We start from the raw sequence: 15,103 nt of genomic DNA, 5'->3' as shown, positions 1-15,103 counted from the left end.
TGGTGAATTGGTGCATGATGAAAGCGTCATTACAACTTCCTGGGTATTGGGCATCAACGTGCAGGATAAAATAATTGGCATCACACACTAGTCCCACATTAATCGAATGAAAGCTTTTTTTCGTCATAAAATTGAGATTGTCGTATGGGGCTTTGATTGCCACATGTATTATCTCAATTGTTCCATGCACCTATGGGAACCCTGGCAGTCTGTAGAATTGGATAACTCACTCTTTGTTTAGCTGGTCCCACTGAGAAGGAAATGAAGTGCATGGCCTGCCTGAAGAACAGCATCCGTGACCTTCCTACAGTGATGAGCTGCTGCTTGGCTAATGTGACAAAGGTCACCAGATGCTAGCCGAAAAGATCCAGTTTAAAACAAATTCAATTTAGTGGTGGCTTTGACTGGTACAGACAATGCTGTTCTCAGTTACCTTCAGGGAAAAGCACAACCTTCTGAGGCAGTGTTATGGAGAAAAACATGAGTAAGACCTTCTAGTTCTGTAAACCCTGTTGAGTGAGTATCTATTGTAGGGGGTGGTGATGTGTGTCAGCTTCACCTTTGACTTCTGAGCGGTTCGAATCGCTCCCACACCCTGGGTTCTAGACCTTGGACTTATTTGGGGGTTGTGACAAAGTGCAGCAGACAACTGGTTTTGATGCAAGAAAACTGGGTTTATTGAAGTCACAAATGAACTTATAACATTAGGATAACACTGAGATTATACAGACCTACAAAAGTACACTTAGTTAAGAATGGGGAACACACGGCATAACGAGGGAAAATCACGCTGCTAATCCCCTTATCCTTGTCCCACCCCCAAAACCTAACTAAATTGAACTAGGAGAGGTCAGGGATCATGATCACCAATCAGGGTTCCTTGACAGTTCGAAATCCAGCCAGGTAAGCCAGTTGCAGTTTTGGGGTACGCTCTTTGTGTCCTTTGGGGCCTGCCGTCCCCACGTGGTCCTGGTCTGTGGAATCTGCGAAGGTTCTTCAGTTGGGTGGAGTCCGCTGATGCGGTAAGGCGCGGTTGTGGGTGGTCGATCTTCATGGAGAGCTGCGGCCTTGTTGTCTTCGGTTGAGCCTGCCACACCGTGCCCCTCGCCGTGATGTTGCCTGCGGGCCTGCGAACCTCCGGATCTCCTTCCTTCGCTTGGCTCAGCTCTCTCTCCCTGCTTAAACTCTGCTTCCACTCTGCTTAAACTGCTTCCACTCTGCTTAAACTGTTTAAAACCCACCCCCTTCGTAACTGGTGGCCCAGTTATACTGTTTTTCGAATTTCTTATCTGAGCGCCAAATCAAGGTTAGTTCTTTGTCTGATTTTGATGGGCTTCTTCAGGTGATTGTTGTCTCGTTGTTTTTAATGGGCTTGCATAATGTTTATCGTTTCCTTCCTGCCCCCGTAACTAGTCTTGAACTGAAAGCCATTGTATTTGTGAAGTCTTGACGGCTTGCATAAGAAATTGGAGCAGGAGTAGGCCAATCGGCCCCTCGAGCCTGCTCCGCCATTCAATAAGATCATGGCTGATCTGATCCCAACCACAAATCTAAAGAACACAAGAAGTAGGAGCAGGACCCGGCCACACAGCCCCTGGGCCCTCTGCGCCACCCACAGGGCATTGACCGATCCGAACTCTGCTTCATGTCCAATTTCCTGCCCGCTCCCCATAACCCCTAATTCCCTTTACTTCTAGAAAACTGTCTATTTCTGTTTTAAATTTATCTAATGATGTAGCTTCCACAGCTTCCTGGGGCAGCATATTCCACAGACCTACCACCCTCTGAGTGAAGAAGTTTCTCCTCATCTCAGTTTTGAAAGAGCAGCCCCTTATTCTAAGATTATGCCCCCTCGTTCTAGTTTCACCCATCTTTGGGAACATCCTTACTGCATCCACCCGATCAAGCCCCTTCACAATCTTATATGTTTCAATAAGATCGCCTCTCATTCTTCTGAACTCCAATGAGTAGAGTCCCAATCTACTCAACCTCTCCTCATATGTCCGCCCCCTCATCCCCGGGATTAACCGAGTGAACCTTCTTTGTACTGCCTCGAGAGCAAGTATGTCTTTTCTTAAGTATGGAGACCAAAACTGTATGCAGTATTCCAGGTGCGGTCTCACCAATACCCTATATAACTGCAGCAATACCTCCCTGTTTTTATATTCTATCCCCCTAGCAATAAAAGCCAACATTCCGTTGGCTTTCTTGATCACCTGCTGCACCTGCATACCAACTTTTTGATTTTCTTGCACTAGGACCCCCAGATCCCTTTGTACTGCAGTACTTTCCAGTCTCTCGCCATTAAGAAAATAACTTGCTCTCTGATTTTTCCTGCCAAAGTGCATAACCTCACATTTTCCAATATTAGATTGCATCTGCCAAATCTCCGCCCACTCACCTAGCCTGTCTATATCCCCTTGCAGGTTTTTTATGTCCTCCTCACTCTCTACTTTCCCTCCCATCTTTGTATCATCTGCAAATTTTGATATGTTGCACTCGGTCCCCTCCTCCAAATCATTAATATAGATTGTAAAGAGTTGGGGACCCAGCACCGACCCCTGTGGAACACCACTGGTTACTGGTTGCCAGTCCGAAAATGAACCATTTATCCCAACTCTCTGCTTCCTGTTCGATAACCAATCCTCCACCCATGCCAGAATATTACCCCCAATCCCGTGATTTTTTATCTTAAGTAATAATCTTTTATGTGGCACCTTGTCGAATGCCTTCTGGAAGTCTAAATACACTACGTCCACTGGTTCCCCTTTATCCACCCTATACGTTATATCCTCAAAGAACTCAAGCAAATTTGTCAGACATGACTTCCCCTTCATAAAGCCATGCTGACTTTGTCCTATTAAATTATGCTTATCTAAATGTTCCGTTACTGTCTCCTTAATAATAGACTCCAAAATTTTACCCACCACAGATGTTAAGCTAACTGGCCTATAATTTCCAGCCTTCTGCCTACTACCCTTTTTAAATAACGGTGTTACATTAGCAGTTTTCCAATCTGCCAGGACCTCTCCTGAGTCCAGGGAATTTTGGAAAACTATCACCAAAGCATCCACAATCCCTACTGCCACTTCCCTCAAGACCCTAGGATGGAAGCCATCAGGTCCAGGGGATTTATCCGCTTTGAGTCCCATTATTTTACTGAGTACCATCTCCTGAGTGATTTTAATCGTATTTAGCTCCTCCCCCCGTAGAGTCCCCTGTTTGTCCAGCGTTGGGATATTCTTAGTGTCCTCTACTGTAAAGACTGAAACAAAATATTTGTTCAGCATTTTTGCCATCTCCATGTTTCCCACCATTAATTTCCCGGTCTCATCCTCTAAGGGACCTACGTTTGCCTTAGCCACCCTTTTTCTTTTTATATAACTATAGAAACTCTTGCTATCTGTTTTTATATTTTTTGCTAATTTCTTTTCATAATCTAACTTCCCTTTCTTAATCAATCCTTTAGTTACTTTTTGCTGTCTTTTGAAGAATTCCCAATCTTCTATCCTCCCACTAAGTTTGGCTACCTTATATGTCCTTGTTTTTAGTCGGATACTATCCTTGATTTCTTTACTTAGCCACGGATGGCTGTCATTTCTTTTACACCCTTTTTTCCTCAGTGGAATATATTTATTTTGAAAGTTGTAAAATATCTCCTTGAATGAACACCACTGCTCATGTACCGTCTTACCCTTTAATCTATTTTCCCAGTCCACTTTAATCAATTCCGCTCTCATACCATCATAGTCTCCTTTATTCAAGCTCAGTACGCTTGTTTGAGAATCAACCTTCTCACCCTCTAATTGGATATGGAATTCAACCATGTTGTGGTCGCTCGTTCCAAGGGGATCCTTAACTAGGACATTATTAATTAATCCTGACTCATTACACAGGACCAGGTCCAAGGTTGCCTGCCCCCTTGTAGGATCAGTTACATACTGCTCAAGAAATCCATCCCTGATGCACTCAATGAACTCGTCCTCAAGGCTGCTCTGCCCAATTTGATTTGTCCAGTTAATATGATAATTAAAATCCTCCATAATTATGGCTGTTCCCTTATTACATGCCCCGACTATTTCCTGATTAATACTTCTTCCAGCAGAGTTGCAACTATTAGGAGGCCTATATACTACGCCCACTAATGTTTTTTTCCCCTTATTATTCCTTATCTCCACCCAAACTGTTTCATTATCTTGATGCTTTGTCCCAATATCATTTATCTGTATTACAGTGATTCCTTCCTTTATTAACATAGCCACCCCACCTCCCCTTCCTTCCTGCCTGTCCTTCCTGATTGTTAAATACCCTGGCATATTTAATTCCCAGTCGTTGTCACCCTGCAGCCATGTTTCTGTAATGGCCACAAGATCATACCCATACGTAGTTATTTGTGCCGTTAACTCGTCCATTTTGTTACGAATGCTACGTGCATTCAGATAAAGAACTTTCAAATCTGTTTTGTGACGCTTAGTTCCTGCTTTTTCCTTTTTTAACACTTTACCTATTACTCCATACCTTCTGTCCCTTCCTGTTACGCTTTCCTCTCTCTCCCTGCTCAGGTTCCCAACCCCCTGCCACTTTAGTTTAAACCCTCCCCAACAGCACTAGCAAACACTCCTCCTAGGACAGCGGTCCCGGCCCTGCCCAGGTGCAGACCGTACGGTTTCTACTGGTCCCACCTCCCCCAGAACCGTTTCCAGTGTCCCAGGAATTTGAATCCCTCCCCCTTGCACCATTCCTCTAGCCACGTATTCATTTGAAATATCCTCCTATTTCTACTCTGACTAGCACGTGGCACTGGCAGCAATCCTGAGATTACTACCTTTGAGGTCCTATTTTTTAATTTACCTCCTAACTCCCTATATTCTGCTTTTAGGACCTCATCCCCTTTTTTACCTATATCGTTGGTGCCTATGTGCACCACGACAGCTGGCTGTTCGCCCTCCCCCTCCAAAATGTTCTGTAGCCGCTCCGAGACGTCCTTGATCCTTGCACCAGGGAGGCAACACACCATCCTGGAGTCTCGGTTGCGGCCGCAGAAACGCCTGTCTATTCCCCTTACAATTGAGTCCCCTATCACTATAGCTCTTTCACTCTTTTTCCTCCCAGCCTGTGCAGCAGAGCTACCCGTGGTGCCAGGAAGTTGGCTGCTGCTGCCTTCCCCTGATAAGTCATCCCCCCCAACAGCATCCAAAGTGGCATATCTGTTTGAGAGGGGGATGGCCACAGGGGACCCCTGCACTACCTGCCTGCATCTCTTACTCTTCCTGGTGGTCACCCATTCACTTCCTGCCTGTATACCCTTTACCTGCGGTGTGACCAACTCGCTAAACGTGCTATCCACGAGTTTCTCTGCATCGCGGATGCTCCACAGTGAGTCCACCCGCAGCTCCAGCTCCGAGATACGATCGGTCAGTAGCTGCAGGTGGACACACTTCCCGCACACATGGTCGGCAGGGACACTGGTAGTGTCCATGAATTCCCACATCTTGCAGGAGGAGCATATCACGGGTGCGAGGTCTGCTGCCATGACTTGCCTTAGCTTAGTTACCCCTTTTAAATTACGTTGAAATTAGAAAATGTTAACTATACTAGGGACCTAGGTTCACTAAAAAAAACACTATCTGCTATAAAACCTGCAGATCTTCCCTTTCTTATTACTTTACTTCCATTAAAATGGTAGAAATACTCACCTGAACCTACTCACCAATCAGCTGCCTCCCCTGTGCCGCGTCACTTTCTGACTGGTGACGTCACCCCGAACTGCCGCTGGTCTCAGAGTCTCGCTCTCAGAGTAAGCTCTGGTCTCGCTCTCTCCGCACTGTTTATATCCCCGCTCTGGTCTCGCTCTCTCCCGCCGCTCACCGACTGGACTCTCGCTCTCTCCGCGCTGTTTATATCCCCGCTCTGGTCTCGCTCTCTCCCGCCGCTCACCGACTGGACTCTCGCTCTCTCCGCGCTGTTTATATCCCCGCTCTGGTCTCGCTCTCTCCCGCCGCTCACCGACTGGACTCTCGCTCTCTCCGCGCTGTTTATATCCCCGCTCTGGTCTCGCTCTCTCCCGCCGCTCACCGACTGGACTCTCGCTCTCTCCGCGCTGTTTATATCCCCGCTCTGTCTCGTTCTCTCCCGCCGCTCCATTGTTGCCTTCCTGCCTTAGTGATTATTTATGCAAGGTTTTGATGGGCTTTAGTTTCGAGTAAGATGAAGTCTTTCTCTGGGTTGATTGTTTTAAAGGGAAGAATGCGTATTCTGTCTCCTCTCGTTATCTGGTTTCAGGCAACAATCCACACTGCACCCAACAAGCCCGGGCATGTCAAGTCCCAGGCCCTCATGGACCTAACCTCCTGTCTGCAGGGTTCCACATTTAACCCAGCAGTTGGGTCCTCTGCCATAAAAGTCCAAAAGTCATATCCTTGTTGGTGATATGAAAAATGTGAGAATTTTGAGAACCCTTCACTATGTATAGGGAAGAAATGTCTTCTGTGATGCCTCACCCTTAATGCCTCCAATCTAGCCTCTTCCATATCCTCATCCTGCTCAGAACATATAAATAGTCTAGTGGCCCAGAGGCCATCGTGGTTGGGCGGAGGGGGTGGGAAGCCTTGGGCAGAGAAGGCCAAAGGTTTCCTTGTGGGGAGGAGTGCCACACAGTTCCTTGTGCTGCACAGTCTTGAAACTGCCAGTGAAAGCTGGTGGCAAGCAGCATCACAGCAGTAGGAGGCCCCCTCCGACCCATGATCATCCCCCTCCATCCTCGATCCCCTGATCCTCCCCTTTCGACCCCAACCCCGATCCTCCGATCCTGATCCTCCCTCTCTGACCCCGATCCCATTTCTCCGACCCGCGACCCTCCCCGTCAACGACCGTGGACCCCCGCGATGACCCCCGATCCCTGACCCCCCCTATCGCATCCCCTTGACTCGTGACCATCCATGCAAATAAAGACTTACCTGCAGATGTCCTCTCTCTGGCTGGTCCCCCATCCAACTGAGACCAGCCTGTCAATCAGCCAGTCTGTCGGATGGGAAACCGACAAAAAAAAAGACATCCTTACATCAAAATCGTAAGGATGTCCGGGAAACCCGTGCTGATGGGTTTCCCAACTTCAAATTGACCCCCCGCCCCCTTCCAACTACGTTTTAAAATCATCCCCCATATGTGAGAGCAAGGGCAAGAGGGAGCAGGAGTATTTAATATGGAGTCACAGTGGTTGATTGGGTCTATTGGCATGCTGGACTGCTTTTTTAGTCCAAAGACTTTCCTCAGTTACATAGGTTTTCATTTGGCAAAAGTTTAAAATGATAGGCACCCAAATTCAAAAGTAGTGCTGCACAGGAAATCAGAAGCAAATCGAAAAGAGTCAAAATAAAGCCAGGCAGTCCCGAGACGCAGCAAATGATGCGGGGGATTGGGGTCGGGGAACCGCGCTCGGGAGTCGGGGGTCCGCAATCGGAGGGGGTCCGTGATCGGGGGGATGGGGGTTTAGTGCAGGTAGGCTTGTTGTGCCTGGGGGAAGCACTCCTGCATGTTTATCAGCAGAATGTGGAACAGCTGGACAAGTTTCGAGGAGAGTGGGAACAAGAACATATCAATTCCTATGTGGAGCAGTCTAAAGCTTAGTGCTGTTACCATTAACAACTAAATATCCGAAGGGACTAAATACCAATTGCCAACCTCTTGACTACCCATTCACCTCATTCACTGTGCTACACAAATACTACTGCAGACTTTTCCTACAATTTTATTACAAAGAAGTCATTGTGAATGAATTGTAAATAAAGAGCTGTTCTTTGTCATTGTAGTGTATATGTTGCATATCTCGAGATAAACAGTGCACAGTGCAACATAAGAACATAACAAATAGGAGCAGGAGTAGGCCATACGGCCCCTTGAATCTGCTCCGCTATTCAATAAGATCATGGCTGATCTTCAAACTCAACTCCACTTTCCCGCCCAATCCCCACATTCCTTCATTCCCTTAGGGCCCGATTTTAGCACCCGCTATCGGGTGCGTTCTCGGCGGGGGGGCCCCGAAAATCGCGAAATCCAGGAGCGGGACCGGATCCCGCCTCGATCCCGCCCACTTCCGGGTTCCCCGCTGACGCGCCGGCGTGCGCGCGCAGCCCCCGCTGGTGGGAATCCCGCAGGCAATTAAAGCCAGGGGGATGCCACTTGACAATATTTAGTTAGGTATTTCAGGTCATTAACTGACCTGATTAAGGGACTATGTGGGATTTTGGAACAACATGGGACTGTTTCCCACACTGGGGGAAACACTCCCAGCTCGAATGGACGTGTTGCAGCTGTCAGCCTGTGGCAGCTGCAAAGGTCCATTTGACAGGTGGGGGGGTGTGGGGGAGACCCTCACCCATTGCAGGAGGCCACTTTGTCACTTGGGACAAAGTTTGGCCTCCACCACCCTCCTCCTGACGGTCAAAGTCACCAACCTGCACACTTACCCCGGGGTCCGGAGACATGTACCTACCTTGCGGACCCCCTCAGATGTACATCTTGTGGATGGGGGCCGCCGTAGCTGCAGTCATGACCCCCTCGGAGGGCGAACAGCATCACCAGCCTCGCCATCCACGCCGTCCACCTCTGACACGTGGAGCTCCACAACAGAGTGCTGTGCCACATCCACCTGTACAGCAGGGGGGAGGGCTACCGCAGAGAGAGATGCGTCGCGGAGGGCACTACCCTCGCCACAGGTTCCACAGACCGAGGGTCAGCCTCCTGGACCTCTCTGAGCAGCAGTGCACACGGAGGCTCAGAGTCACTTGACATGTAGCCGTGGACATCTGCAGCCTCCTTGATGCCAAGCTGCTCCTGGCTGGCCCGAGCACCATCTTCTTACCTGTCGCTGTCAAAGTCACCACTGCCCTCAACAAAGAGCCCTGCAAATACACCTACACCCACTCTGCAGTGACACAATGGGTGGCATCAGTGGTGGGTCCTCATAGTGATACCCAGGAGCGGGCATTATTGCACAAACCGGACAGGATTCGCGAAGACATGGCAATAGTGGTGCCAATATAATGTGTGATGTGAGTTGTTCTGAAATTCAATATAAGTTACAACCATGACGAACCCTCAAACACCCTTGTGCATCCCCTTCATGCTCACGACACGTTTGCCTTACGCTGCCTGCTGCACATATGTGATGCATGCCCTGTGGCTGCAGCACAGGTGGTGGCAGGTTGAGTGAGGTTGGCCGTGAGAGAGATGCATGAGAGGGTGAGTATGAGATAGAGCCATGAGATTGTATGAGGATTGGGTTGCGTGGTAGTGGCGGGATGAGTACTGGCGAGGTGAGTAGGTGCAGGTAAGATGAGGATGGGGTTTGAGTGGGTATGAGGGGTGATGTGACAGAGTAATGTTGGCAGTGCCGAAGGAGATGTGGGGTGGGGGCAGTGATGTGGCAGACGGAGTGTAGGGGAAAGACTACGTGTACTCACTGTGGCTGACCTACTGAGGTCATTGGACCGCCTCCTGCACTGTGTGCAGGTGGGCGATGTGTTGGTGGCGCAGGTGACCCCCTCTGCCACCTCGAGCCAGGCCTTCCTGGTGGCGGAGGCGGGCCGCTTCCTCCCGCCCGCCGGGTGGAAGATCTCTGTCCTCCCCCTCCTCCTCACCCCATGTATTGATACCTGGGGTGAGGCATCATTAAACTGGGAGCAGCCTTCCCCCTGGGCTGCTCCATGCAGTCATCTTTGCTATTGGTTGCAGCATCTGTCAGTGGAGGACTGCCCCTTTAAATAGATTGCCTCCAGCTGACAGATCTTACTGCGCATGCGCAGCCCGCCCAATGCGCAGATCAGCAGCGGGGAACCTGGAGGAGCAGGTAAGTGAATCCAATTCGTGGGTTGCCTGCTACGATCGCGCGGGAAACCCACTAATTTCACCGGGCGCGTTACCAACGCGCCCGCTTGCCCATCCGCCGAGAACCCGCACCCCTGGTAAAATCGGGCCCTTAGAGTCCAGAAATCTATCGATCTCAGTCTTGAATACACTCGATGACTGAGCAGCCACAGCCCTCTGGGGTAGAGAATTCCAAATATTCATGACCCCCTAAGTGAACAAATTCCTCCTCATCTCAGTCCTAAATGTCCGACCCTTTATCCTGAGACTATGCCCCCTAGTTCTAGACTCTCCAGTCAGGGGAAACATCCTCTCAGCATCTACCCTGTCAAGCCGTCTTGGAATCTTATATGTTTCAACGAGATCACCTCTCATTCTTCTAAACTCCAGAGTATAGGCCCAATCTACTCAACATTTCAAGAAACTGGCTGCTAATCTAGTTGTAATTTTTAGATGAGAAAACCTAAGAGCCACATTTGAAAAAATAAGGTCAAAGCAGAATTGACTGGATTATGATAGGTGGACTCTGCTTTAACAGAAAATTGTAAACAATTTTACAACACCAAGTTATAGTCCAGCAATTTTATTTTAAATTCACAAGCTTTCGGAGGCTTCCTCCTTCCTCAGGTGAACGAGGCTTCCTCCTTCGTCACCTGACGAAGGAGGAAGCCTCCGAAAGCTTGTGAATTTAAAATAAAATTGCTGGACTATAACTTGGTGTTGTAAAATTGTTTACAATTGTCAACCCCAGTCCATCACCGGCATCTCCACATCTTAACAGAAAATGGCAGAAGCTACCTGCCTGTCATTAATGTGTTTGATTAAATCAAAGCCAATTTCTATTCTCTACCCCATTAACAGTTAAAAGGAATCTTTCTTTCTCCTATCTGCCATCCGGTGGATGAATGAGTCCGAAGTTCAGTCTCTTTGTTTTCCCAACATGTGGAATAATGCAGCAGAAAGCAGAAATATTAAGAAAGTAGAAAAGCACTGCAAAATGCAAATTTTGAAAGTATAATTAAATTGCAGCCTTTTATCTATCCATAATATATTAAAATTCTTGAATTTTTCACATATTTCCCATTGGCATAATTTAATAATGCTTTTCTGATATTTGGTAACACCAAGAGGAAATGCTGCTTCTTTTGATCAGTAACACTGTAATGCCTGCTATTCACTCCTCTCACCAATCGTGGCACTGTGGTGAGTTACCCTCCTCAGGCCACCGTTTTCATTTTCCGTTGTTAATTTAACTTTGCCGAAAGGAAAATATGCCTTCAATTTACAAGTGTTCGCTGACTTTCTCCTGAGGAAAAACCTCACAATCTATTTCGCTGCTATGTCTAGTGGTCTCCAACACCCATTTCTCTGGGCTGTGTCTCATGGTCTCTCGGTGTCCTGGAGACCACCTACTTCTCGTCATTGACTCTCACTGATCGCCTCATTTTCTCAGCCCCGGCCTGTTTCTGCTCCTCTCTATTCACCACCTGCCAATCTATTCTCTCCTCTGTCCACCTGGCTATCTACCTCACCACTATTCCTTACACTAAGTTTCCATTTTACATTTTTTTAAACTTCAGTGAAGTCCTTGCTTTTTGCAGCTTTTGTCACTGATTTTAACAATGATTAAAACATAAGAAAACAAAAGGAAACAAAACCATGGTATTCAACTATAAAAAGAAAACCGGAAACTCTCGATAGACCATGAAGGAAGTGGGTAGGAGGGGGGGGGAACATAATTTTACAGGTAGATAAAATGTAGGTAAAATAAAAACAAATACATTTACATGAATAATACATAAACAAAAAAACAGAAATTGTAAGAAACAAATAAATTAAAAAGAACTATAATAGAAATAAAAACTTCTCCTTTCAAACAAGATGACCCACATGAGATGGGGGCATTGTTGGGGGAGGGGGCTCCCAGGCCTGGAGTCTCCTCGTCCCTGGCTTGGTAATTCACTGGTGGGCTGGTATCCCAGTGAAAGCAAGCGATAGTGGTCTGGACCATCAAAGATTTTTTAAAAAATTTTTACCTATTTTTCAGCTCACTTATAAAGATACAGCCCTACTGCACAGGCACCCCGCCAGCAATATTTGAATGGGGAACCTGCCCCTATCTCCGGCAGGCACAGCGCTGGGAGTTTCTGCTGCACACATCCTGGCACTTAAAATAAAACCTTTTACTATTAGGATATTCACTGGGAAAAGTGCAGGATACTGCTGTATACTCTTGATCTCTACTGATGGAAAACACCATACTGGCAGACCATTAGTTCAGATTAAATACTACTAATTCATTGTTCATTAAGAACAACAACAGCTTGCACTTATCAGAAAAAAAATGTCCCAAGGTGCATTAAAGAGGGATAAGCGTAGGACTTTGGTGTAAATTACTTGCATAACTGACAAAACAACTTACTGGAGATTGGGGGATGGGAGGGGGGGATGGGGGCGGGCGGGGAGGTTGCACAGTAGTATAAAGTAAGAGAGGCAATCTGGGATAAGTATTGGAGAAAGATGCAGAGGCAGGGGGAGCAGTGCCATTGTGGAGTTTGTAGATGAGGGCAGGGAATCTGAAATCAACCTGTATCTACTGTAAACAATATAAAGGGGTACACTGGTATTCATATAACACACATTCTTTGCACCAAAGATACAGATATTTTTTGTCTGGGAGCATATGATGGAGATGGGTGGAAAATCCCATTTATACAGCTGTTGGACCCCATACACTGAGTTTTACACAACAACAACTTGCATTTATATAGCACCTTTAATGTAATAAAACATCCCAAGATGCTTCACAGGAGCATAATCAGACAAAAATTGACACCAAGCCAAAGAAGGAGACATTAGGACAGGTGACCAAAAGCTCAGTCAAAGAGGTAGGTTTTAAGGAGTGTATTAAAGGAGGAGAGGTGGAGAAGCGGAGAGGTTTTAAGAGGGAATTCCAGAGTTTAGACGGCTGAAGGCATGTCCACCAATGGTAGGGTGAAGGACGTGAGGGATGCACAAGACACCAGAGTTGAAGGCAACTGTTATGAGGAATTCATTGGTCTGGACAGCCCATCATTGCAGCTAATGACATTGGTAGACACAGTTTGCAAAATAAGATAAAATATGCTAATAAATTATTGATTTGTCTGTCTAAACTTTCATTCTGTTCTATTTACAGGTTATGTAGATGTGGGTCTGATTCCTGAAGGAGCACGAGATATCCGGGTGGAAGAGGTAGCTGAAGCAGGGAATTTTTTGGCCTTAAGAAGTGAAGACCCAGAGAAATATTTCCTCAATGGAGGGTTTATTATCCAGTGGAATGGAGATTACAAAGCAGCAGGAACAACATTTAAGTATGAAAGAAATGGGAATCTGGAAAATCTGACAGCCCCAGGACCTACAAAAGAACCTGTTTGGATTCAGGTAACCTGGAACATTTTCAGTTTTTATTATTATTCAAAAAAGTAAAAGTGGTAGTATGTTCAGAAGTTTTCTGAGGGGAGCGCATAAATGCTTTTAAAGGTCCTGGGCCGATTCCTGGGACAATCCAAGGAAATGGAATGTTTCCTGATATGGACTACCATTAGATTTAAGGTGGGCCAGGTACAATGGTAGACTCCATCTATACTGTCCTGACCTTCAGGAGACTAGCACTAAATATTTATATTCCTTTAATTTTGTATTTAACATGCTGGATTATGTTTATCAAATTGGTTTTAATTCTTTAATACAAAACGAATTAAGGGACTATTAAGTCGTACATTGAAAGATGTCTTCATAGAATCATAGAAAATTTACAGCACAAGAGGAGGCCATTCGGCCCATCATGTCCGTGCTGGCTGAAAATGAGCCACCCAGCCTAATCGCACTTTCCAGCACTTGGTCCGTAGCCTTGTAGGTCACGGCACTTCAAGTGTTTTTAAATGAGTTGAGGGGTTTTGCCTCTACCACCCTTTCAGGCAGTGAGTTCCAGACCCCTACCGTCCTCTGGGTGAAAATGTTTTTCCTCAGCTGCCCTCTAATCCTTCTACCAATCACTTTAAATCTATGCCCCCTGGTTATTGACCCATCCACTAAGGGAAATAGGTCCTTTCTATCCACTCTATCTGAGCCCCTCATAATTTGTACACCTCAATTAAATCAGCCCTCAGCCTCCTCTTTTCCAAAGAAAACAACCCCAGCCTATCCAATCTTTCTTCATAGCTAAAATTCTACCAGTCCTGGCAACATCCTCATAAATATCCTCTGTACCCTCTCTAGTGCAATTACATCCTTCCTGTAATTGAGTGGTATATTCCCATGGGAACACAAAATTCTGGTTAAAAATAACTGTTTCAAAATTCCACCCATATCTGCAAACACTTTTTTGTATTGAATTATGTAGAAAGAACTTTTGTTTATGTAGTACCTTTCAGATCCTCGTGATGTCCCAAAACATTTCGCAGGTCATGAATTACTTTTGAAGTGTAATCACTGTTGTGTCAATATGAGTGATTTTTGTTTTGAAAAATCTAGGTGAAGGGCCCACCTTTTGGAGCTGGGGATTCAAATGCCTCTGTCAAAATCATTGATTGGGCCACATATGATTACTTAGTAATCTGTGCTCCATATACACAAAACATGAGACTCTCATACATAAAAAGCAAGACCCTGCTTCACACAAAAGCAGTACACAAAAGTTCCAAGCCCCCACCCATTATAATTCCTCCTCTCCCACCTCCCTCCTCCACCCAAAATCCCTTCTCCCCCCCTTCCTCCCTCCCCTCCGTCTTCTCCCTTCTCCCTCTCCAAGATCCTTCCCATTGAAAGGAACTGAAACAAAATCCATGGCTGGTCACATTGGACACCTGATAGCACTCAGTGGCATTGCAGAGACCTGAGAGCAGGTCCTCAGCCTGTCCTCTCTCCTGGGATAGGTACTGGATGCTGAGAGACATTGGGGAGAAAAAAATCTCCCTTTCAATGTAAGGACTAATATTCACCAGCTGGACTTTTCCCATTTGTATAATCTATACAATTGAAAAAATGAAAATACATGTAAATATTTGAGTATAATATGCACTTCTCCCCCATATTTTCTAAACATTACTTGTGTGTATCATATGTGGCTAGTAAAATTCATCTAAAATATTTCAATTTTTATTAAAATTTACTGCACAAATTGATGTGCATAGTATATATATTTGCCAAAACTTTCTAATTCAACAGGGGCGTAAAAGGGGCAAGATCAGCGGCCATC

General features: G+C 46.2%; 1 protein-coding gene across 1 annotated transcript in view; it reads left to right on the top strand.

Moving 5' to 3' along the window:
* The window catches only part of LOC137323130 (A disintegrin and metalloproteinase with thrombospondin motifs 12-like), a 556,042-nt gene that overhangs the window by 434,157 nt on the left and 106,782 nt on the right, over positions 1-15,103 (top strand). The window contains exon 17 of the mRNA XM_067986912.1: positions 13,043-13,287. Coding sequence (XP_067843013.1) covers positions 13,043-13,287 — 245 coding nt within the window. The remainder of the gene's footprint in view (positions 1-13,042; positions 13,288-15,103) is intronic.

The sequence above is a fragment of the Heptranchias perlo genome, chromosome 1 (genome assembly GCF_035084215.1).
Source record: "Heptranchias perlo isolate sHepPer1 chromosome 1, sHepPer1.hap1, whole genome shotgun sequence".
Taxonomy (NCBI): domain Eukaryota; kingdom Metazoa; phylum Chordata; class Chondrichthyes; order Hexanchiformes; family Hexanchidae; genus Heptranchias; species Heptranchias perlo.
This window is presented reverse-complemented; position numbering and strand designations above follow the sequence as displayed.